This window comes from Sparus aurata, chromosome 22, assembly GCF_900880675.1.
Source record: "Sparus aurata chromosome 22, fSpaAur1.1, whole genome shotgun sequence".
Taxonomy (NCBI): Eukaryota; Metazoa; Chordata; class Actinopteri; order Spariformes; family Sparidae; genus Sparus; species Sparus aurata.
This window is the reverse complement of record NC_044208.1, coordinates 26,375,282-26,399,055: the sequence shown is the minus strand read 5'-3', so window position 1 is coordinate 26,399,055 and position 23,774 is coordinate 26,375,282. Positions and strand designations below refer to the sequence as shown.

At 43.6% G+C, this 23,774-nt stretch overlaps 1 protein-coding gene across 2 annotated transcripts in view; it reads right to left on the bottom strand.

The window, feature by feature from the left end:
• LOC115574662 (hormonally up-regulated neu tumor-associated kinase homolog) overlaps positions 1–23,774 on the bottom strand; it is a 113,290-nt gene that overhangs the window by 84,826 nt on the left and 4,690 nt on the right. For both annotated transcript variants that reach the window (XM_030406336.1, XM_030406338.1), the window contains exon 2: positions 18,154–18,261. In XM_030406336.1, the coding sequence (XP_030262196.1) occupies positions 18,154–18,159 (6 nt within the window). In that variant the 5' untranslated portion in view covers positions 18,160–18,261. The remainder of the gene's footprint in view (positions 1–18,153; positions 18,262–23,774) is intronic.

Sequence of the window (23,774 nt, the reverse complement as noted above, 5' to 3'; positions counted from 1 at the left end):
ATGGAGACAGAGAAGCGGGGAGCTCGCTCCATCGCCACCGTGTCCAAAAGGAGCTGGTATCTCCAGATAAAATAATCTGGTTATTCTCAGCAACACCGGGAGGAGACATGCCTTTTACATGGCGTGAACCCTTGCGAGCGTGTGATTGCATGCGTGCGAGTTAATTACATCCACAGGGAAAAGATACGGCACATTATGACACATTAAGATTGCCGCTCTTATTGGAAACCTGGATGGAAGACAGCACGAGATCGAGCGAGAAAAGTCTGAAACCCAGCTACTCGATTAAGGTACTTTTTAGCCGTGTAATCATTTCCACAAAGTCTCAGACAGCTCACGCCCCCCGAACAACACGGTGCACGACTAACACGCTAAGTTACATCTTTAGAAACATGCGTGCAGCATCATCCGCGCTCACTTTAAAAAGCCAGAAATCAGAGTCACAGATGGAGAAATCCCTGAACTGATCCTCTGGTACTGATCACAACATTTACCAAACCACGCTGGCTATGAACGGCTATTTGGTGCTTTGGAGTGTAAAAATGTTCAGGATTATAACGATCATATCAACACAAAGACTACCCAATAATATCCTACAGTGCAGCATAGATTAATTATTCCTGTCCAAGCAGAAAGGTTTTAAAAGGCGATTTAAAAGCTGGATTACTACTAGACGACCTGCGGTGTGTCACCGCTGGCTGATGTTACCGACAGTGAAAGCACGGTGTCGATCTGGCCCGCACGACTCTCATGATGTGACATTCTCTCTCCTTCTCCTTATATTTCCTACCACTCACACATTTGCAGGGCTCACTGACTGTACGTAATGACATTCAGATGATATAAAGACTGTATTTCAAGGTTTCTCTCTGCTTTGGACCCAAATGAGACTTTGGCTGCAATTGTTGCGTGGAGACCAACCAGCAAAAAAAAAAAAAAAAAAAAAGGAAAAGGGGGCTGTGACCTATTTTGGGTGCCGAGCCATAGCTTAAGTAACCACTGTCATTGACAGCATTTCAATAGGTCTATTTCCAACTGTTTTAGTGGCTCAATTTTCACTGCCCCATTGCAAACAGATTGTGGGGTTACGGCCAGGAAAATACTCATAGGTTGATGTTGCATCCAACTGTTTTAGAGCGCAGAACTTTTGATGAAAAGGGTCAAACTCTTTAATATTCTACTTCTGTTGACATAAATTATAAAAGTTGAGGGGTTCTGTTACCGTTTCAGTAAAAAAAAAAAACAACTGGCTGCATGAGCGCAGTGAAAATGGATGAGTGTTACGACTCATTATAAGCTGCTCTATGCTGTTACACAGGCTACTTATCTTAGTTTATATCTTTTACCTGACAGGCCACGTTAGGGAAAAAGAAGATGTAAAAACTGTAACTAATGGGAGATTATAAATGTTTTAATGTAACCTTCGAGTCAGACCTTCGTATAAAAGCATAATTACGACGAAAGAGGCATTTTTAAGATTTACCGTATTTTCGTTTTCAGGTCAGACTCATTTTCAGTGGTAGTGCTACGGGAACTTTTACGATAGCATCAAAATCTCGATTTTTAAAACTCTAAGAAGGCTCGACACAACATGAAACTTTGCTCGTAGTATCACCAGGGTCTCTACACATGAACACGAGCATTGAGAACATTGTTTGTGTACACAGAGTTTACTAAAAAGAAGGTTTTTGAACCACTCACGTTAGCAGTAGCTTGTTCCGCTAAGTGTCGATTTCTGAATGCGGCAACAACTATCCACACAAGATCTCACGTGACTTTTCCGGCTTTTTATTTTAGTACCGTTTCTTATATGAGGCTCCTTTTTGAACTTCAAGGTCAATATTTTTTTTCGCTTATGACAAAACAACGAATGATCTGTGCATTTATATGGAACTGAGCTTTAGGAGCGTTCCACCTTAACTGTCCTCCAGGTTACGTCACTGGGCATGGACGGCGGCTAGCGGAACAAGCTACTGCTAACGTGAGTTGTCCAAAAACTTTCTTTTTAGTAAACTCTGTGTACACAAACAATGTTCTCAATGCTCGTGTTCATGTGTAGAGACCCTGGTGATACTACGAGCAAAGTTTCATGTTGTGTCGAGTCTTCTTAGTGTTTTAAAAATAGAGATTTTGATGCTAGCTTAAAATTGCCCCTAGCACTCTCATTGAAAATGAGTTTGACCCGAAAACGAAAATAGGGTAAATCTTAAAAGTGCCTCTTTCTTCGTAATTATGCTTTTACACGAAGGTTTGACTCATATACCTTTACAAAAAAAGCCTAAGTTGGAATTTGGGAGAAAATGACACAATATTTGGCTATTTTTGCTTCTTTTCTCAAGGAGCCAATCAGTTCAGTCTCTAAAAAGGCCCCTTGTTTCTTCTCTTTACTCTATTTTACTCTCCAAATGTGTGCGGGTACATGTATGACTGGTTTTATCATCAGATTTTACATCATGCTCCGCTCTGAACGTGCTGATGTCATAGCCTAACCTTCAGCAACACATCTGCATCCAGCCAATCACAACTCACCACTAGCTATCGCCATCATCATCACAACAATCGTCAAAACGTTCAGTATCGTCTTGGAACCCACATTCACTGATGTACTGCTGAAGCCAAGTTTGAGGTTACGGTTGTTGGGGGGACTTCTAGATGTGCAGACATGAAAAAACGTTGCGAATGAGTGAACGGCTGCTTCTGGTGCTGAAATATACTTTTGTTTTTCTTTTTAAACTCCGGTGTTGCCGAGGTCGGGAGGGCGGTCAGTCAGTTGAAACACAGCAGAAGCATATTTTGAAGAAGCACGTCTGTTTAGCAGCTTGATAACGACGAATATCAACAAAAAATACCTTCGAAAGCCACGTCATGACTTGGACTTGTGTAAACTGGTCCTGAGCCCGTTCTATCAAACTGATAATGATGAACTGACCATAACAGGCAAACTGCTTTCAACCGAGGCCGTAACTCCCTGTGAGTCACCACTGATGAAACCTCGCGCTAAATGCTTGAATTCTAATTTGACAAACATGAATAATTGGGAATAAACTGTCAGTGCTGCATTAAATTTCAGGATTACGGATAAGAGAGGAAGGAATCTGCAGACACGGCGTTATACCTGCTGAGATGTATCAGTATGTAATAGTATATGGAGATCTCTTTTACATTCTTTCCATTAGTGACTGTTAAGGTATCTCATGAACCTTCAAACTATGTAAAGGTTAAGTGCTCTTGCATGGCTATTAAATGGTAACAAGTGCATCTGCCAAGAGTGTGTGTGTGTGTGTGTGTGTGTGTGTGTGTGTGTGTGTGTGTGTGTGTGTGTGTGTGTGTGTGTGTGTGTGTGTGTCTGTCTAAGTGAAACACACAGGTATCTTACCAGCACTCAAACCAGAATCATGGCACATTGAATGCACATAAAACTGAAGGTGAATATTCGTTTTTTCCGAACCTCCCGAGTCTGTTCCTGCTTTTTCCATCATGAAGCTGATCAGAAGTGGCACATGCAAATATGACACACACTTTCTCTCGTTTCCTCGCGCACACACACACACACACACGCAAACCGCAAGCCCTTACAGACCTATAAGTGCCTGTCCTTAAGCATTAAAACACACAGAGGCCTGTGGGACGGGCAGGGAGAGAGGCCGACACATCGGCGGCTCAGATCCACGGCGACGCAAGGCTCGACCTCAAGCGTCTACATCAGCAGCTTTATCTCAACATTCATCACTTCCTCTCCGATGTATATTTGAAAATACAATAAAGTGAGAAAAACAGTATCAATCTAATGTTTGTGCTTTAAGTACGGAAAGAGAATCAGGATGTCAAACACGAGGTTAACCTTCAAGTCTGGAAGTCAACTTGGTGACCGGACGAGCAAGCGTTGTCGGAGGGAGGGTCGAGCTTAAGTCTTTGTCTCAGCCCTGTGCTCACGGGACCGCAAGAGTAAAAATGTTCCCCTCCTGAGAATGGTTTTACACTCGCGGATTCTGCTCTGTGCACTCGTGTCACGTGCACGCAACTGGTTTTTAGGTGCACAGATTTTGAGAGAAATTGAACACCACAGACAGGGACCATTTCTCTGCATGTCGAGCACTTTTAGTTTTTGATACTTGAAGTCAGTTCTGCTGAAAACACATAGGTGCTCTTACTTTTACTTAAAGGGATATTCCGGTGTAAGTTTAATCCATGTTCTAACACACCGTGACACCGAGTAGGCCCCCCCCCCTCGAGAGATAAAGTGTGCAGACCGCTAGCTTGCGTAGTTTTAGCATCCTCAGTCGATTACCGAGTGCAGTAGAGTCCCGCAGTAATGATCATCACTGAGCTGCGGGACTCTGCTGCACTCGGTAATCGACTCACAGGGCTTCCCCACAACAAGGAAGGCTTCTCGGGTGGTGAGTTTTGTTCATCTTTTCCGACAAATACGGCAACGATATCAAATGTTTGATGCCTCAAATTATGTGCTGGGACCCTGTTTCTAATGTTGCTGAAGTTTGGTGCTGTTCTGAGCATTATTTGTGGCTTTTTGATGGCGGTTTATACTTGGATCCATTTACTGCAGTGTATTGTTGTCGTGCGGTCGTTTCTGAGGATGCTAAAACTACGCAAGCTAGCGGTCTGCAAACTTTATATCTCGGGGGGGGGGGGGGGGTCCTACTCGGTGTCACGTTGTGTTTGAACATGGATTAAACTTACACAGTGTTGTATAAGTACTGTTACTCATAACGAAGATCTTAATACTTCTTCCAACACTGGTCGTTGTTCAAGAAACAGCTTCGGCACGAAACACCAATCATTTAAAGCCGGCTTACCAACTTGTCAGTCTTGATGGGCCTCGAAAGCCACCGGATGAATGAATGTGTAGGTTTCACTATTGTATGTGGAGAACAGAGAACTTAGTTCTCAAATAGAGCTGGTGTCCCGGTGGTATTCCGGAAAAGGAGCGCGGTTGGCTGCTGTGGCATCAATCTTGTCATCAAAGTAAAAGACTAAGACTTCTAATTTTCCTTCAACTCCAGCGGATGACAGAATGATTTGTCCGTCTTTGTTCAAGGTGGTGATGCATGCGGACGAATGCACTCAGAGATATTGTTTAATTCCTGGGAAACGAAGTCCACCCCCCAAAATAAACAGATTTGAAGTTGACACAACTACAAAGTGGAAATCATCACATTGGCTGAACCACATCAAACAAACACTATTAAGTCATTCTCCTGCCCTCTTAAAATCCGTAATATGTCGAGTCTGTTAATCGTTTCCTCACTGCGCAGGGACACGCTGAAATGTGCTGACAATCGAAATAGCGTTTGGTTTATTTTCTCTCCTTTTGGTTACCCTGTATACATGAACATAAAACATGAAATGCAACTCATGGCACTGGCCTCAGTATCCTGCCAAGCAATGACTCTGCCTGTGTGTGTGTGTGTGTGTGTGTGTGTGTGTGTGTGTGTGTGTGTGTGTGTGTGTGTGTGTGTGTGTGTGTGTGTGCGCACCCTGTTGGGTTTCATATTTATCTTGATTGTTTCCTTCCACGTCTTCCTCTTCAAAAAGTTTTCATGTTTCTCGAGGGTGAAACTTTATGTCGACTGTGGTCTCGGGTTTTGGTTATTTTTGAAAGCAAATGCGGAGGAAATATCCCAAACATTTTAACGGCCTCTCTTCAAAGGAAGCTGCCTCTCTGTTGAATTTAATTAACAGACAGAATAGAGATTGGCCCTAAATAGCTCGGCTTTTTTTTTTTTTTTTTTTTTTACTGCGCTTTTCAGAACTACGACATAAAACCACATTTAGCAGTCATCAAGTCTGCAGATCACCACCCCGGTTTATTTAAGCACAAAATTAGGCTAAAATGGGAGAAATCTTTATAAACATAGCGGGACATTTCTGGGACAAGCTTGACTTGAGCGCAGGCATTCACACCCAAAGAGACAGCCTGTAGTTTTTAACAGCTTACATTTCAAAGATAAATCTGGAAATGAGATAATTACATACTGCGTTATGATCTCACTCCATGTTCTTGTGTGCACAATATAAGCAACTTTTTTTTTTAAGTGTCTTCGGGCATTTGTGCTATAATTAGGTAGCAGACGGCGAAAAGAGACGACAAAGGACACCTACATGCACAGTTGATTTATTCTGATGACAGTTAAACAGTTAAAGGGGAATTTCGGTATTTTTAAACGGTGGCTCGTGAGAGGTCAGCTGTTGCAAGAAGGCGTCAGTGGAAAGAGTCGGAGAGGAGAGTTTGAAGTAGGTTTACAGGAAATTATTTAAATTATTTCGTGCACGACGGAGAGAAAACAATAAACGGGACATGGAGACATAATGTTAACAAGCATTTCCTCTACCCGCATATCACAAACGACAACAACTCCGGCCCTACGGCAACTCTGAGGGGACACACCACTTAATTGTGCTCCGATGTTACGATGGTCAGGGATTAGTGTCAGATGCCGGTGATATTTTTGCAAAGCAGTGTTTAAAAAAAAAATTACAATAATTTGGAGATGCACAGGGACCTGATTTTGTTCGATGATTATATTTTGTCCTGTTATTATAGACCAACTGGTTTGCAAAAGTAAGGCCAATCCTCTGCAGCTGATTCGCCCCCACCACCTAGAGGACAGTCTCAGTACTGCACAGCGTCCCCCCCCCCCCCCCAGAGAAAAAAAACCTCTCCTACAGGGAACGAACGAGGTAAGAAAAGATGGAAGGAGTGGTCCAGATGTAGGGGAGCTGGGTGCCTCTGACAGGAAAGAGGCGAAGGGCAGGTGAAGTGACAGCGCTCGTACATGTGTGTGATGTCTTCATTGGTCCGCTGCACCGAGAGCTTTGTGAGTGTGTGATGTCTTCATGTGGGTCCCAATGGGCTGTAGATTTTAACAGAGCATGGATCACCATTACTGTTCCTCAGAGGGAGAGCAGCAGAAAGGGAACCGAGCGGCGCGCACGCACACACACACGCACGCGTACATACATCTGCTTTGTTCCTTTAGTCCAGCAGCTGAAATTCCCATCAGAACTTTACATCGTAAAGCCCCGTCGTCGTCGTCCTCATCATCATCATCATCATCGCTGCCTCTCTTTGCTTCTTTGTTCTTGCTCTCAATCCTTTCATCCATAGGTCACACACTATTCTCTTACAATATTTATAAAACAGAGGAGAAGTGTGTTTACTCTTATTTTTAAAGCAAAATCATTGAGCCAACTTCCAGCTGCAGATATTCATGACAACAGCAGATCTGCATGTGTGTGTGTGTGTGTGTGAACAGCGAGTTTGAAGTTTTTTGTCCCCTCAGGGCGCTATCCAAGAACAAAGATGGTAAAAGTTTTATTCTTCAGAGCACAAAGCTCTCTAAAAAAAGACTACGCAACAGCACGAGTGCGTGTTATGTTGTGGCGACACGCGCTCTCCGACACACACACACGGTCTTTTTCAGAGTGTGAAAGCCTCAGTACAAGTTTTTGCACATGCCTGCTCGGGGTGCAACGGAGGTGACAGCAGTGATGACTACAGCAGAAGCCACATCAGTTGGCGACACCAGGACACACACACACACGAATTAAGTAAGCCACCTCGGAGGCAACATCTTGCCAGCTCATTACACTCACTTGGACAGTGGCCTTTAACACTTGGTACCACCTAGACAGCAGCGCGGCCCCCCCACAGCTGAACACGGAGCAGCGCCGTGTCCAACTCCAACAAACTGAATGAAGTGAGAAAAAGACATCAGCTAATCGTAGAACTGTGTTTTATCGATTTTACAGGCTGTAATGTGCGACTGAAAGCACGTTAAAGCTCGATAAATGAAAGCCTGCGATATGTGTGTTATGTTCTTGTGTGTGCATGTGTGTGTGTGTGTGCACATTCCAACTCCTGAAGTGGCGTGAGGGTCAGAGGTGAGCCGTACGCAGCCCCTCATCAGCTCTCCTGGGGGGGGCCGCTCTCACGGACACACACGGGTCGACGCACACTTGTCGAGCACTTACTCTATTTAAGTGACACGAGTGGGCAACACACAGAAATCTGTTCCCCTGTAGCTCGAACAGAGCGGCCCGTGTCAGCGGCCGTCAGCAGTGAGCCTTCAGGATGATTGTCTCCAGCACACTAACCAGTTACATGAAGAGCAGACTTGATTAACGACATTTTAAATGATGGTTATGTTTTTTATTTTCAACTCTCTGCCATAAACGTAATTGGTACGTAGCAATTAAGTCACAAACTCAGTCGTATAACTTGCAACACGAATCGGAATTTCAAATCTTTTGGACATTTATGCAACTAATCACTAACTAAACAAAGAAAAACTTCTAATTTACAGTTTAAATAGTATCATGTAATAAAACACGTAGACAAAATAATCAACACTGTTTCTAATTTTTTTGTTGTTGGCGAAAATCATACATGTTACATATTTTATCAGGACAAAAAACACATTTGGATTATAAATATATTTTTAAAAGAATTAAGTAAATAAAAGCATGTAACGAAACATGTTAAGCATGTTTACATATTTACAATTAACACTGTCTCTTTCATGTGTATTTCAAAATTAAAATAATATATATTTGATTGATATATTAGTTTTTTACGGTAATTACTATGTTAACTTATGTTAATTTGTGTATCCTCATTATTGCTGTAACTGTTAATATATTTTTAAACTCTCAAATAATATATGAATTAACATGACACCATTAGTAAATTGTTACCTGACACATTGGTTAACTATTAGTTAATTGTTATTACTCGTTACCCTTTTTGTGTGACCAGGTTGGGTGTGAGGTAAACACAAACAGGCACAGGTAAGTAAATAAAACACACCTGGTATGAAGAGTAGGAAAGTAACTTGACCCCGACGCCGCACACTGACTTCATAACCACTTCTTTTCTATTTATCTCCGAGTGTTCGACTGTGTGACAGTGTGTGCTTTCACTAAAAACAGTATTTCCATATAGAAGCTGTGAAGTGAATTCCCACCTTCGCTTTTTTTCATTCTCTACTCATTCATTCACTTTTCCTGCTTTCATTACACACTCACACTCTTTCTCTTTCACACACACACACACACATAAGACACACCCACATATAGCTGGCTCCCCTCCGCTCTGCTTTAAAGCGTTGCCTATCCAAACAGGAAAGTGGCCTCTGCCCCGGCAGCAGTGGAGGGCACAGCAGTGGAGATTTCATTAGTCACAGCTAACAGGCTAATTATCCGCTTCAGCGCACCTGTAAAACTTAACTGTGTGTCAATCTCACACAATCGCAGACACTGCATATAGGTGTGTGGGTGGGTTTGTGGACATGTGGGTCTGTGGGTGGGTGTGTAACAAACCCGTCTGTTTCTGTGTTAATATGTGAACTGTGTGTCAATCAGGCCTCTGTGGGCATGTGAGCGTTTTATGTGCAATAGCGCGACTGCAAATCAAAGCTGCAGGATGCTTATTTATTAAAAAAGGTGCGGGACATCCTGTTAATCGCTACTACAACTTTTATTTTGTGGTATGAAACTGTTTTTTTTTGTTGCAAAAGTTTGACAAGGTAGGGAGGAGGTTTGGGTGGGATAGATGGCTCAACAAAATAGACTTTAACACAGCAATGAGCTCTCATTTCCTTGTTGCCAACAGTTAGCCGTGTTTTGCACGACCAAGATAGTTCCAAAGTCCTTATTTTACTTTATTAAGATGGCGACAGTGCGAGGGGACAGGAAAGACAAGAGGGAGAGAGAGAAGAGGCGACGCGCAGCAACGGGCCGAGGCTTGAATTGAATCCGAGTCGCTGCGGTAAGAACTCTTAATACGTCCAGCCATCAGCGCCACCATGACAATAAAGCTCCCCTGACGATAGCAAAGTAAAAAGAATAACCCACACTGCCATGTTTTCCTAACCCAAGTTATTTTTTGGATTTAAAACTAACCAAACCTTAACCTTGGAAGGCACAAACAAATTAAAATTGCTGTGTCGTTTTGGAGGACATGAACAGTCGATTCATTTCGTCCTGGTTGCATATTGTCTCAGTCCGCACCAACTTTAATAACAAATCAATTTTATTTATATAGCCGCAAAATCCCAATCATATTACAAGTGGGTCCTAACCCTCGATTCGAGTGAGGAAAAACGTCACATGTACAGAACAGAACATCAAAATCCCAATTTACAAACTGCATTGAGAGAATATCTGATACAAATTACACAATATGAATATGAAGGTTGAACTTAGTGACGATAGTTTGTAATAGTTTCAGTTGAGGTCATTTAAAAGCTCATCTGGCTTTTATTATAAAAGGTAAAGCAGGATGTGAGATTCCTTTTACACTGCCGGCTTTTTGCCCTGTGATACTTTTTTTTGAATGAAGGAAAGGAGAATGAAAAAAAAAGAAGAGGAAGAGGAAGATGGCTACAATCAAATGCCCTGTTTGAGGGTTTAGGGTTTTATGTGTTTAAATTAGCCGAAAATAGAAAGATGAAGGAGAGCGGGGGGGGGGGGGGGGGTGGGGGGGGGGGGGGGGGGGGGTGGGGGGGGCTACTGATGTGTTCAAGAGTCTTTGAGGTTGAGGGAATTTCTCACCATTTTACTGCGAGTGCCAAAAACCCGCATCCTGCCCCATGAATAGAGCGGGTAGACACACACACACACACTCAGGCACCGGTACCTCCTGCCTGGCCGCCTCTTTGTAGCCGTGTTGTGATTGTATCAGATGTGGAGCGATGGAGGTTAGGAGTATGGGGGTGTCAGTTGGGGGATGTGTGAATTTGTAATGTGCTTATGCTGGGACCGCAAAAGACAGGAGATAGGGGCACCGAGGCTGTGTTACACTCCCACACACTCACTCAAACACACACACACTAACACACTGTGGGGAGTGCAACTCTAGCTCCCCGAGCTCCTTTCATCCTACTGAAGGTGGAAGTGAGTGCAGAGGTTTCCTGGAGTCACAGCGAGATTCAGCACTCTCTATATCCTCCGCAGAACTACCTGCTGACAGCGAGTGTGTGTGTGTCTTCGCGTGGTTCAAAGGCTCGGAGCGCACAATGTCGAGGTGAGCTATCAGTGTGTGATCTCTGAGGCTATGTGTATAACACATCACAGTTTGAATTATTGCATTAGCCCGTATAGCACCTTTATTAAAAGGTGGCCCCTGCAGAAGCGAGGGCGGAGAACAAGCAGGGGTTTTCAAGATTATATTTTGCTCTACTGTACATTCATTGTCTCTTTCTGGATACTTGTGTTTCTATGAGGTACAAGATTACAACTGCAGGGCCTTTCAAGATCGTATCGTTGCGAGGCCTCCATGTGTGGTTGTGGCTGAGGTCCCGGAAGGTCACCAGAAGCTAAAGAAGGAGCAGCAAATGGTGTCACTTCCCTTTAACGCCAGGTTAGAGGTCAAAGGGGAGCCACACTGGACAGTGGACTGGACTTAGTCGACATACCTACAGCACACTGCAGCAGCACATAAAAGCTACAGTAGATTGCAACACTAATTTCTAGGGCTGCTCCCAAATAGTCGACCAAGCACTGGTCGACCAAAAACTCATTAGCTGACCAAAATTTCATTGGTCGATTGGTCATAGGAAAAAAAAACAAAAAACATTTGGAGCTGTGTCTTGTCAAAATTAAATCAAAATCTATGTGACTGGCAGCTGGCCTGTGTATAAAAGGCTGGAGGGCTTTTAATTTGAAGGGCCAGATACAGGAAGTCGTGACACTCACTCACTGTCAGTGTTTGTTTTTTTAACACGGCAGGTCTCTTCGACATTGCGGTTAGACAGTTAACAATTAATAGCCAAGCATGTCAGGAAAGACGTCTAAAATATGGGATCATTTTGAAAAGAAGAAGGATGACCCCAAGAAGGTGACATGCAAACTTTGCAAGAAAAACTTTGCCTATCACTCCTCCACGATGAACATGATGTACCACCTTAAACATGTAAGTAGCCTAGCTACCTGCCCATGGCGGCCCGAACGTTTGAAAGCAGAGATAAATACATTTTATTATTGTTATATGTGCTAGTATTAGACTATGCGTGTGTACTGGGGAAGCTAAATTATCCAGCTCACTGTGTTTTACTTATTGTGTAAATCTCTCTACAGGCGCATCCAATTTACTACACATCATCGTATAATTACTTGGTGTATTATAGGTCATAAGAACAGCAGGGGAAATCTAGTTGCAGTCAGAAACTAACCTGCCTTCTTAGACTATAATTACACAATGTTGATAAACTCATGTAACACATATAAGAAATAGTAAAAGTGAAAGCAGATGCAATCAGCTAGAGCTGCAACAGTCAGTCAAGGAACTTAATACTTAATACTCAATGCTGGTTCCAGATTAATTTGAAAATAGTTTTGGACCACCGGTTGGACAAAAGAAGCAATTTCAAGACGTCACTGTGGACTTAACGGTTAATCACAAAAGGACTTGGCAGAGCAGTCTACAATGAAAATACTCGTTAGTTGCAGCTTTTAAAATCAGCCATCGCTGTTTCACTTTTGAACCACCCACGACTGATTTTCTACGGCATCCTCCAAATCAAATTCCTCATTCGTCTTCATGTTTCAATCTTTAGGCTGATTAGGGAAGTGAATAAAAGGTAAAACATTCAAAAAGAGACCTCATGGCACATAACTTTCTTTCCCTCCATCCTACGAAAGGCTTTCTTTATATCCTGTAGACCCGCTCCGGCTCCTGACTTTGACAGGCAGGCTTGCTGACTGTGGTGATTTTGTGAGTGCAGTGGACCGTGACACACCCATGGCCACATACATTACACACACTCAACATATGGGTGTGCCTCTACAGCCGGGGGCGCACAGCACGACTGATCTCTAGACAAGATTTGAACATTTTAACAACATTTATTGCTGTTCTTTGCTGGAGATTTTTCTCTTATGATGTGGCACGAACACGGTCACACATTTCACAAATCTCCACTTACGTTTTGACGTGAAGGATCTCCATTTCTTACTGTCTCAAAAGAAAAGTTGGCATTGAAAAAAAAAAAAATGTTGTGCTACATACTGAATTTGAAGGCGCAGATGCTGTCATGGAGCATTAAATAGATCCTAGTTAGTTTAGTCAATGCACGTCACAAAGGAGCACGTTATAAACTTTTTAAAGTTACATTTCAAGTCTACGCTCGGTGATAGTGGTTGTGTTGCTTTAAGGCACTTTAACATTTAGCCATGGTACAGCACAGCCGGTGGATTTCAGTGTCCGTTCTACGTGAGGAATTCTACTTAAATAAATGTAAATGTGACAATATCAATATCATTTTTAGTTTCCATAATATTTACAACATCGAGTCCTCACGTCCTGAAATCCCTGAATGTCTGGACGCCGTTCCGCTGGCTACTGTTATTACGTTTAATCACTCGTCAAGAGTTTTTGTCACCAATCGAGAAAAAAAGTGAAACATGTTGTTTTTTTTACTTCTTATATTATAAGAAAAATTCATTTCTGCTGTACTAAAGCAGCTGTTATTAGAGAGTTGAAACTTTTGTGGTTTTATTTATTTGGCATTCAAATAAATCTACTACAGCTCCACTTACAGTTTTCATGACATCTTTCCCACTTTAACTTCCACTGTGTACCATTACCATTCGACTCATCTCACTCTTATTTTCTAATCATACCTGTTGTCTAGTCACTGTTGAGTCAGGTTGGTTCCTCAGTTTCCCTTCACCTCGCTACCTTAACTTATCTCTGTACGGATGCCTCCCACTCCTGCAGTGATGCTCATTACGGTCGTATGTGATGTTGATGAGCACACACACACCAAGATCAGAGGATTTTCTGCTGCTCAGTGTGGTTGTGGCGGTGTGAGGGTACCTCCTGGCACAGAGCCTCGGCTGGACGGAACGACGGGGGCAGAGGAGAGTGTTTACACACTTTCACCGTGCACGCACACACACACACACACACACACACACACAGAGCCAAGTCTGGCTCCTGTCCCCCTCTGCTTCTCCATATAATATATCAAAGCATCTCTGGGTGTCTACGGATCTCAGAAAATCCGCCCTCACTTCCTCAACCGACCCACTCTCTTTATCTCCCTCACACACACACTCACACACACACACACACACACACGTGCACACACCACGCATGGTGATGAAGGATGGTACCTCTCCGGTCTCCAGCTGATGTACACACACCATTCCTGACAAAACACCTGGAATAACACCACAAACACATATACACACACACAGTGGCCAGAGTCGCTGCACCGCTGCCGGGCCAAGATAACCAGAAACTCACAACCGAACTGTTGTGTTAGACGTGACTGCGGTAACATTATGCTAATAAACGAAAAAGATACCTGTGCTCTGGTGTGTGTGTGTGTTAAATCTCTGTTCTCATCAGGTTGTCACCCAATAAACTCCCATCACTCCATAACTATGATTATGATTTTCAACCAAATACAGCGTCAGCAACAATACTGACACAGACAATCCTACCGTAAATGTATTTATGACCTTTCATTATTAGTTTGACCTTACTTTGACTTCTTCCTTAACATGCCAAAAGGCAGACACAAGGCTTTCGAGGGCGAGACTGAGCTGGAGGACGCAGCGAAACAAATGGCAAAGAAGAGACAAATAAAGAGAACGTGTGTGTTTGTTTTAGCTGAAGAGGTACATCTGTGTCTAAATGTTGAGTTCTCTGTGTGTGTGTTTGTGCACACGTAAGCAAGAGAGAGAGAGTAAAGACGTCTATCTATGATAATACCGTCTATCGCTGTTCACTTCCTGGTCAGGAGGAGGAGGAGGAGGAGGAGGAGGAAGAGGAGCCGGGGGAATATAAAGATAAGAGAAAAACAGTAGAGCCATTCATAGAGCAAGCTCCTTCGGGAACGTGGTGCTTTGTACAGAGAGGAACAGTGTGTTTGAGAAACAAAGGCAGTGAAAGGAACTTTAGAAACAACTTATAATCATATAAAAAGCACAGGAATCAAAATCGAAATAAAGAGGAAGCCAGTTTGATCTTATGTGTAGATACAAATACAGCGTACAGTGTGCCATGCGTGTGGTCTCGTCCTCTCATCCTGTTTAGGAAGGAGAGAGAGACCCCTGTTTCCTTTGGCTCTGAACCCTCTGTTGTGACTACATTACAGCCCCCTCCATCACCACCCCCAACTCCATATGTCTCCCATAGAAAACCCTCTCCACAGGCCCAACACCAGAGTCCACATGAACGGGGTTCAAACCCTAAGCTTTCAACAGTCGCCTCTCTAGCTTTTAATTAAACTCTTTAAGGTTTCGGAAAACATGTGACAAACATCGTGTTTCCATCCGACTGACAAGCGGATTTAAATTTAACTTTGATACAGAAATGTCCCAAAAAAGAAAAAAAAACTAAATGCGGATTAGGCGCTTTTCCCTCAACTGGTTTGGAAACGTGGATACGAAGAGCGTAGTTCTGTCAGAAGTTGGCAGTTACACGGCTACGTTACGCATGGCTGTAGTAAACAGCGTAAAAGTAGAGGTTCTGAGAAATAAACAAAACCAGTCCTTCGCAAACTGCCATCAAACCTCCAAGAAGAAGAAGAAACAAATCCAGTCGCCTCAATGAGACCAGAAATGTTGAGCTCGTCACTCTCGTCTCAGAGCAGAAACAGCTCATCAGTCATGTCAGTAACTTTTATCGAAAAAGGCAAAAAAAAACACCTAAAAGAAGCAGAAAAGCTTCTTTGCAAATTTATTTTTATTTCCTTTAAATATTGCTTTCTTCATCGACCTTTTCTGAAGTGAAATTTCAAAATGCATCCTCATCCCTGCACCCAGATTTAGCCAACATCATGAACTGGTCTTAGGGAACCACGACTGCTTGTATTAAACAGAAGTAATTCCGTGTTTTGGGAAACAATTTCTTGGTGAGCGGCAGGGTGCAGTCGCCTCCTGGAGCCTTGTCATCGCAGTCCAACTGAAGGCAACCAGCACCATAGCAGACATAAAACTTCCCCTAAAATTATAAAACTGTCCACAAGACAAAATACTACATGTTAATTGGTGCTGGGTGCATTTGTGGACAGTCAAAAAAAAGCCCTTTCCCCCTACTTACAGTTTTTATGCCAAACTAAAGCAATCGACTTTAGCTTCATATGTTTCACAGACATGAATGGGATCAATCTTCTCATCTAACTAACTAAATGCCCAATTACATCTTTGTCAACATGTCAGACTAGTAGGATATACATACAGGCAGTCAGAGAAAGACGAAACCTGGAGTGAATTCCTTCGTGTTTACCCAAAATATACAGAGCCCAGTTCCCTCCATCCCAGCCGAGCGTTGACAAATCTGCAGACCGCTTATCAAATTAAACCCCCATTAGCAGCATAAACACACAGGCTCACACACTCGCACAAACAGCGCATTACCAGCACAAACACGCTAGCGTCTCGCACATGTTTAGCCACCTTTCTTGCTCAGAGAGGGGTCGCAGACAAATAGTCCCGCGCACCACAGCTAGACATGTCTCCACCGCCAGGTGAGCTGGTCGCAAACTGCCCCATGTAGCGCGCGCTCCTGACCTCCGCCGTCAACTGTCAGCGCCTGTCATACTCGTGTGTCCGGAAGCATGCGCAGATTTAACCCCGTAACGTCGCACCTGATGAGACACGGCGCCCTGCGTGGAGTCCACGGTCTAATTCTTTCCATGCGCGCTTGTTAACATGTAGGATTTTCTTTGCGGCCGCCATAAAGAAGAGTGTGCAGGTAACACAATCTCATGAAACTTCTCTCTGTCTGGCAGCTGCTAGAGGGATTTACCTCATAATGTAGTAATGTAAACCCCAAAAGTAAGACATTGCCGTAAAAAGGACAATTTCATCCGTCTTCCTTCCTATTCCTGTGTGGCCCTCGGGGGGGACGCCTGACCGGTAGTGGAGGGCGAGAGATTGGGGAAGCGGCGAGTAAATGGAACACTTAATATGCACTCCATCAGCATAAACCAATCATCAGATGATTTTCAGGTAGAGAGCGGTGTTTGGATGAACACGGCGAGGTGCGTTTATGGGCCGTGTCCTAGAAACGGATAGAGGAGGAGTTTAGGAAAACCCTGGAGAGAGCGTAGACGTCCAAGAGTTAAAGAACCAAACTGAGGGCACGTAAAAGAGGAAGGGGCAAAAAAAAAAAACCCAAAACAGTCAAGACGGTCTACGCATCATTAAATAATGCTGCTGACGCTCGATCAACACATTTCACACAACCTGCGTGTCACTCAGCCATAAAGTTTAGCTCAATTACACCGACATGAAATGATTCACTCGATCAAATATAGTAGAAATCACATCAGGAATATCCGTTTTCCACACTTCCGCTCTCATTAAAGTGATACGAGCGAGAAGGGCCGTGTGTCTCAAAGTCTTTGTAAATGTATTAACAGTTTGCCAGAACTTCTTTCACACATCGTCAGGAGTGTGAGTTATACCGGAGGACCCGCAGGAATAGATGTAACCCATGAAACTGCTGCGCTATTTTACTCAGCATTTAGTGTTTGTAAAAAGTTTATAGTCGCTTGCTGAAACATGCTGAAGAGCCATTTTGCTCCTGGCTAAAGTTATGAAAGCAGACCTGCAGTATTTTAAGTGAAATTACATAACTTAACAGTGCTTCTATAGTTAAGCATGCCACTCATAACAAAAAAAATGGATCAAGAAGTTATTTTCATGTGTTTGTGCGTTGCAGAGATGCAGTCTGTGGGCCTGAAATGAATCCAAACAGAAAATCTATAGTTCTGCTGCTTCCTCCGCCTCCTCCTTCTTCCTCTTCCTCCTCCTCCTCCTCCTCTCTGGAATTCTACTCTCTCTGTATTCTAATAAATCTGAAGGGGCCTTTTCCACTTTTTACAGGAACAGCAACTCATTAAATGGTTGATTTCAGATGGCAGAGTGTGAATGTTTTGAGTTAACTTTATTGATCTGTGAGCGGGTCTGCGGGCCAGAGAGAAACTGACGTCCCCTCCGGCACATGGGCAGTAGATTTACACCTCGGCCATTTAAAGACACCTCTAAACCCAGATGGCCGCTGGCCCAGCGCTCTCCTGTGCTGCACTGGCAGGGACGCTGTGGCTGTCTCTCCGGCACATATATTCACATAAATAAAGCAAATATGCGTCTGAAAAGATTATTATATTCACTTACCTGCATGGCTACACATCCTCTCCTCCAGAAGGACTGTGATGGTGCGTAACAGGCTGTTAGTTCATGCCTGGTTTACTTCAGCCTCCTTGGAGCTTCAACTCTGGCTGTCTGTAGCACATAAAGAGGTTGTGTGGCAGTCATACAGAACAAACTCAAAGAAATAAATGACTTAATTTTTAAATGTCCAGGGTAGTTGGAGGACTGGGGGGTGTTGATAACCTCCGCGGGCCAAGTTTTAGCCCATAAATTAATTGACATACAACCAAGCTCACTGGCTCAGAAACAATAAACCAAATTAAACCAAATGATTTTATTCTTTTATGACATGATTATGAAAAATGGCAGAGGCTTCTCTGAGCTCTGCGAGCACTAGCTAACGAAGAGAACTCGGGGGAATACGAAGGGCCAGAAAGACATCACAGCTCGCCTTAATTAAGGAGTCTTTGGTGTTTCAGATGCTGCAGCTCGTATTTGCCCTCCCTTCGGCGTATCAGCCAGGGAGAGCTTGGTCTGTCTCCTACATATGACATCACTCCGCGAGTATGAGCTATTTCCCATAAACCTCTATAGTCCCCAGGGTTTCCGACCCATGAGATCAGGGAATAGGCAGGATGATGATTATAAAAAACGCAAGACCACTTTTCATCAGAAGCAGGTTACGTTTTATCTTGTCTATTTATTTTTTTTGCCCGACCATCCAACGGTTCCCTTTAAAGCCAAACATGCAGAACGTTTCCAAACTCATCTATCTGTTCAAACCTCATCCTCTGTGCAGCCTATTAATCTGTTTAGATTCTGTCTTCCGTCTGTCTGCCTCTCTGTATTTGTCTCCCTCTTCCCCCTCAGGGCTGAAAGCTGTGAGGCTGTAAGGTCCCTCTCTTCCCACAACTGCTCTCAATCGCCCTTGTGACTGCTCGGCTGTCAATCACTTTAACATCAGACCCACACTGAGCAGATCGAGCCTGCTGGCACACACAGACACACACATACGTACACACACACACGGTCTCCGACATCCACACAAAAAAACAGGGTTTTGTAGGGGGAGTGGGGAGATGAAGGGGGTCCTGTCAGCACCTGCTGGGCCTCACCGGAGAATCTGTGGAGACACAGATACACCCACACACACACACATACATACATACACACCGCAGGGCACTAGTTGTAAAAGGTACCACTTTAATTTTGGCAGTATTTACTCAGCCTCCCCCAACGCTGCCTCCAACCATGCTGTCCCACAGTGTCGGTATGAGCCGAGCTGCCCTTTAACCACCGGGCATCTGAGAACCAGGATGCAAAGCACACATGGACAGAAATTACAAAGAGACGCACAGAAGCGTGCATGAACTACAAGTTAAGGGAAGTCTGAGGTCATGCAGTTTGTCATACGCACATGCACAGACACACTAACATATCAACACACACCTAACGTCAGGTATTTTCTATGAGCGAGATAATCTTACAGAAAATATACAGACTCAGTTCTGGAGGTCCTTTCTTATGAAGGCAAAACCTCTCAATTAATTTCATCTGTTTCGGTCCAAAACCACATTCTCTCTCACACACACACACACACACACACACACACACACACACAGCATGCAGACACAACACGTGCACACAAACATACACACACACAGTCCATTAGGCTCATGTGTTGGGCCCAAACCACGGCCCAGAGTGCTCTTTCATGGCTCCATCATTACATCAATAAGTCTTCACATTAATCTCAGCACAGCAGAGCACACAGGCTATTACCAGAGCAGCCCTGCACCACAGAGGCTCGCTCCGGAGCAGACGTGGGCAAAATAGTAGTCAAATATATTCTGGATACTTGATAAACACTCGAGGCGTGCTCGGTTTGTCTCGTTTTTGCTGAGGGACGTGTCCAGTTTGGAGGCTGGTTAAGCGGCGGAGGATAAATTACGTATGCCTCGAGTAGTTCAAATGCATGAAACCATATCTAGATATATTCGGCCATGTGTGCTCTGAAAAGCCCTCAGAAAGACTTCTTTAAGAGTTTTTTTCTTCTTTTTTTTTTTTCTACGTAGACTGCTGATTTAATACAGAGCCCGAAATTATTTCTGAGGAGCTGGTTTCAATAGTGACTAACGAGAATATTTCGCCAAAGCCTTTTCAAATCTGTAACATAAGATCATGCCCTTTTAATGAAGCCGTTGGGAGTAGACTGAAGGGGGAAAAAAAAGAACAAAAAAACATGGTGACTTTCAGAGATTAGCTTACTCCATAGCTTATTATGAAATCAGCCTTTTGGTCTGCAGTTAAGAGCTCCTGTGAGGAAAAAGGCTGCACGGTTAATAATCACTAGGATGAGCTAAGGCGGCTGAGACGAGGCTGCCATCACAAACACGGCATCAATCACATTCAGAAGAAAAAAGAAAAGAAAAAGACGTTCATGCAGTCCAACAAAGATCAAGCTCAGACGGAGAGCGAAGCCGAGAGACAGAGTGGAAGTGAGGAGGGGTGTTTAGCCCTCGTCTGTCTGGACAGGAAACGGGGTTCTTTAACCCCTGACCCGGGTCCACTATGCGGCTGCGAGTGTGTACGTGTGTTTATCCTCCTGCATTTGCCTCAGAACAGGTTCTTTCAGACACCGGTTTGATGGACAGATGGTCCTCGTTGTCATGGCAGTCAGTGCAGGTGCGCACGTGTGGGGTTTCCTGCCCTAAGGTGCACGAGGGGGGCGGTTGGGTGGGGGGGTGTTTATCATCCACAGTGCCAACGGGCAGCCGAGTACCTCCGCTCCCAAGAGGTAAGAGGAATGATGGGGGGAGACGAAAGGAAGGAAGGTGGGGTGACCAGAGAGAGAGAGAGGGGGAGAGAAAGACAGAGAGAGACGGAGGGAGAGAGTGGTAAGCTGTAAAACGCTGGAGGAGCGTCCACTTTTATCACCTTGGATCTGTTCTTGGATGAAAAAAGGCTGTGAAGTATGTTTTTCACTCGTCTCTCGTTCGCTGCCATAATAAGAGAATAAAAGAATATTGCCTCAGAAACCTCCGCCGTTCCCGGAATGGCAGCCTCGGCTCGGATGACCTCAGATATTGTTCCGTTGTATTCTTTTATTCTCCTTTCAACATTTTCGGACCGCAAATCTGAGGCGGAGGGAGAGGAGGAGGAGGAAAGAAGGGGTGCAGCGTGGAGGGAGTTGAGCGGTGGAGGCCAAGGGTCATTGCTGGAGATTCTCCCCTGAAGGCAAGTCTACTGCAAATGGGGTAATAATAAACGTTTGGCGTTTTGAGTTTCTGAGCCCCGCCACCCCGCCCCTCTGTCCCGAGTCCAGCGACTACAGCTCCCGTACCGAACACACATTTACGCCCATCAAAGTTAGTACTGAAAACTTAACATTTGCTTTAAGAATGTCAATCACTTCAGTAAAACTGTCTTGTCTTCATTCAAAAATGTTTTTATCTTGTTGTTTGGCCTTGCACTGCAAAACTAAGAACAAATCTTTGGCAGATTGTTCTTGGGAAACTAACCGGACCACTTTGCTTGCTCATCTTGTTAGCCCCCCCCCCTCAGCTCTGATAGGAACAGCCAGGATTATTATGTTCATCACTGTTTGCAAAGCTCATTTAAAAAATACATTTCTGAGAAAATATGTTTTTTGGGGGATAATTTGAAGCTAAATTGCTCAAATGCTGCGGTTCTAGTGCACGTGCCAACCAGATGCGACTTAAAAAAATAACTGAAGATAAAGTGAAAACTAAATTGATGTCAATATATTTTGTAATGAGCTTCATTTGAAATGAGCAGCATCCAAAAGCTTCTTGGAAAAGTTATTTTGACTTTTAACAAACTAGAAATCAAATTAAATAAATGCTCAAATAACATTATTTTGAAATAAAAACATCTTAAATTCACTGAAACCTAATGACAGCAAAACCACAATTGAATGGGAATAAAAAAAAAAAAAAATGAATAGCAACTCAAATAAACCTGAAAGACACACACACACACACACACACACGGTTTGGCATGGTGGAAATATGTGTCTACCACCCGTCTAATCCCAGGCCTCGCTGTCTGGGTTGTTTGTTTTTGTGTTTACTCTGGAATGTCAGACATCCGAGGACGCAGCGGAGAGGAAGGTCAAAACCGCAGCGCTCCGAAGACTCAACAAACATTATTAAATTCTAATTTGTTATAAAAGGTTTGTGGAAAGAAGTGTAGAGAAGCCATTAACGATTTTTCTGGTTATTTTCGTGTCCTTAAAGGTCTTAATGCAACTTAAATGTAATGTACACACGGAGACTTGACAAGTACGACGTGCTCAGAAAAAGAATCCACAAATCATGTTGGATCTCAAGCGTGAAGTCAATCTTGATTACAGGAAGTGATACAAAAAGCTGCACATGAAGCGAGTAATGAAGTGACTGATTATAAGACAGCGACTCTACAAAATAAAGTCTAAATTTTCTAGTTAGCAAAAATAAATAGCAGAATTTGAATCCTCAACATAAAAAGATGAGGAATCAAAGTTTATCTGTCAAATAATTTCCTTTTCAAATTAAAAATGCATTTCTCTAAGTCACACAAATGGACATAGATTATTTTTTTTATGCATTCACAACAAGCTCTCTAATCTCTATAAACGTAAAAACAGATCTTGAAATCAGGCTCAAGGCTCAAGAAATACAGCTCTGGCTCTTTGAACTCACGGATCTGATTAAATCATACTTTCCTATTCATCTGTCAGAAAAGCAGCCTGATATATTGTTTGGAAGAGCGCAGAGGAAGAGGAGGAAAGAGGGAACAAACAGGGACAGGGTGCTGAAAGGGTTGTAACGTCTGCGATAAATCTTTTGGCTCTCCGCGTCCTGTAGCAACAATGAACTTTGTCGGGGAATATCGACCGAAGCCTCCATGAGGAGAACATGTGTCGCTGTGTGGGCATTCGTATGGACTCCGAGTGTGTGTATGTGTTTTTTTGTGAGTGTGTGTGTGTGTATGCTGCGCACTCATTAGTGAAAAGCCTCAGTGCAGACTAGCTCCAGTTACAGTAGTAAACGCTGCCTTTGAACTTTTAATAGAGCCCTGAAACTCAACCAGGCCTTAAAAAACACAGATCTGCAGGAGAAAGAGGGAAAAAGTGGACAGAAAGAGGTGGAAATGGTCAGAAACAAACCGCACAGAATGTAAATCCACGAGGAGAGAAGGTGAGATGAAAAGCTTACATTACAAACTGGATGATTACGGTCATTTAATCATGAATGGTGCAATGATCTGCCGCCTCGAAATGTATGGACTGACCCGAGTCAACAACGAGGCCGTTAACAGTAACGAAGCGTAACGTATATAAACACACACCTGTTGACTCGGCTCATAGACGCATATTACAGCTCACTGAAGAGGGCAAAAGCATCACAGCCACATCAAGTTTCTCTCAATGCTTCTCTCTCACACGCATATACACACATTATCATCATCATCATCATCATCATCACAAGCGTGTTTAGCCCGGGCACCTGTGTGTGGGTGTGTGTGTGTGTGTGTGTGTGCACAGTAATTAAAACATGCAGACCTCTCTGAGCATGTGGGTTTAAGTGGGTGGGTATTTATCAGGGTGGGTGTCTGTGTTGCAGAATCTTCTGGCACGCATT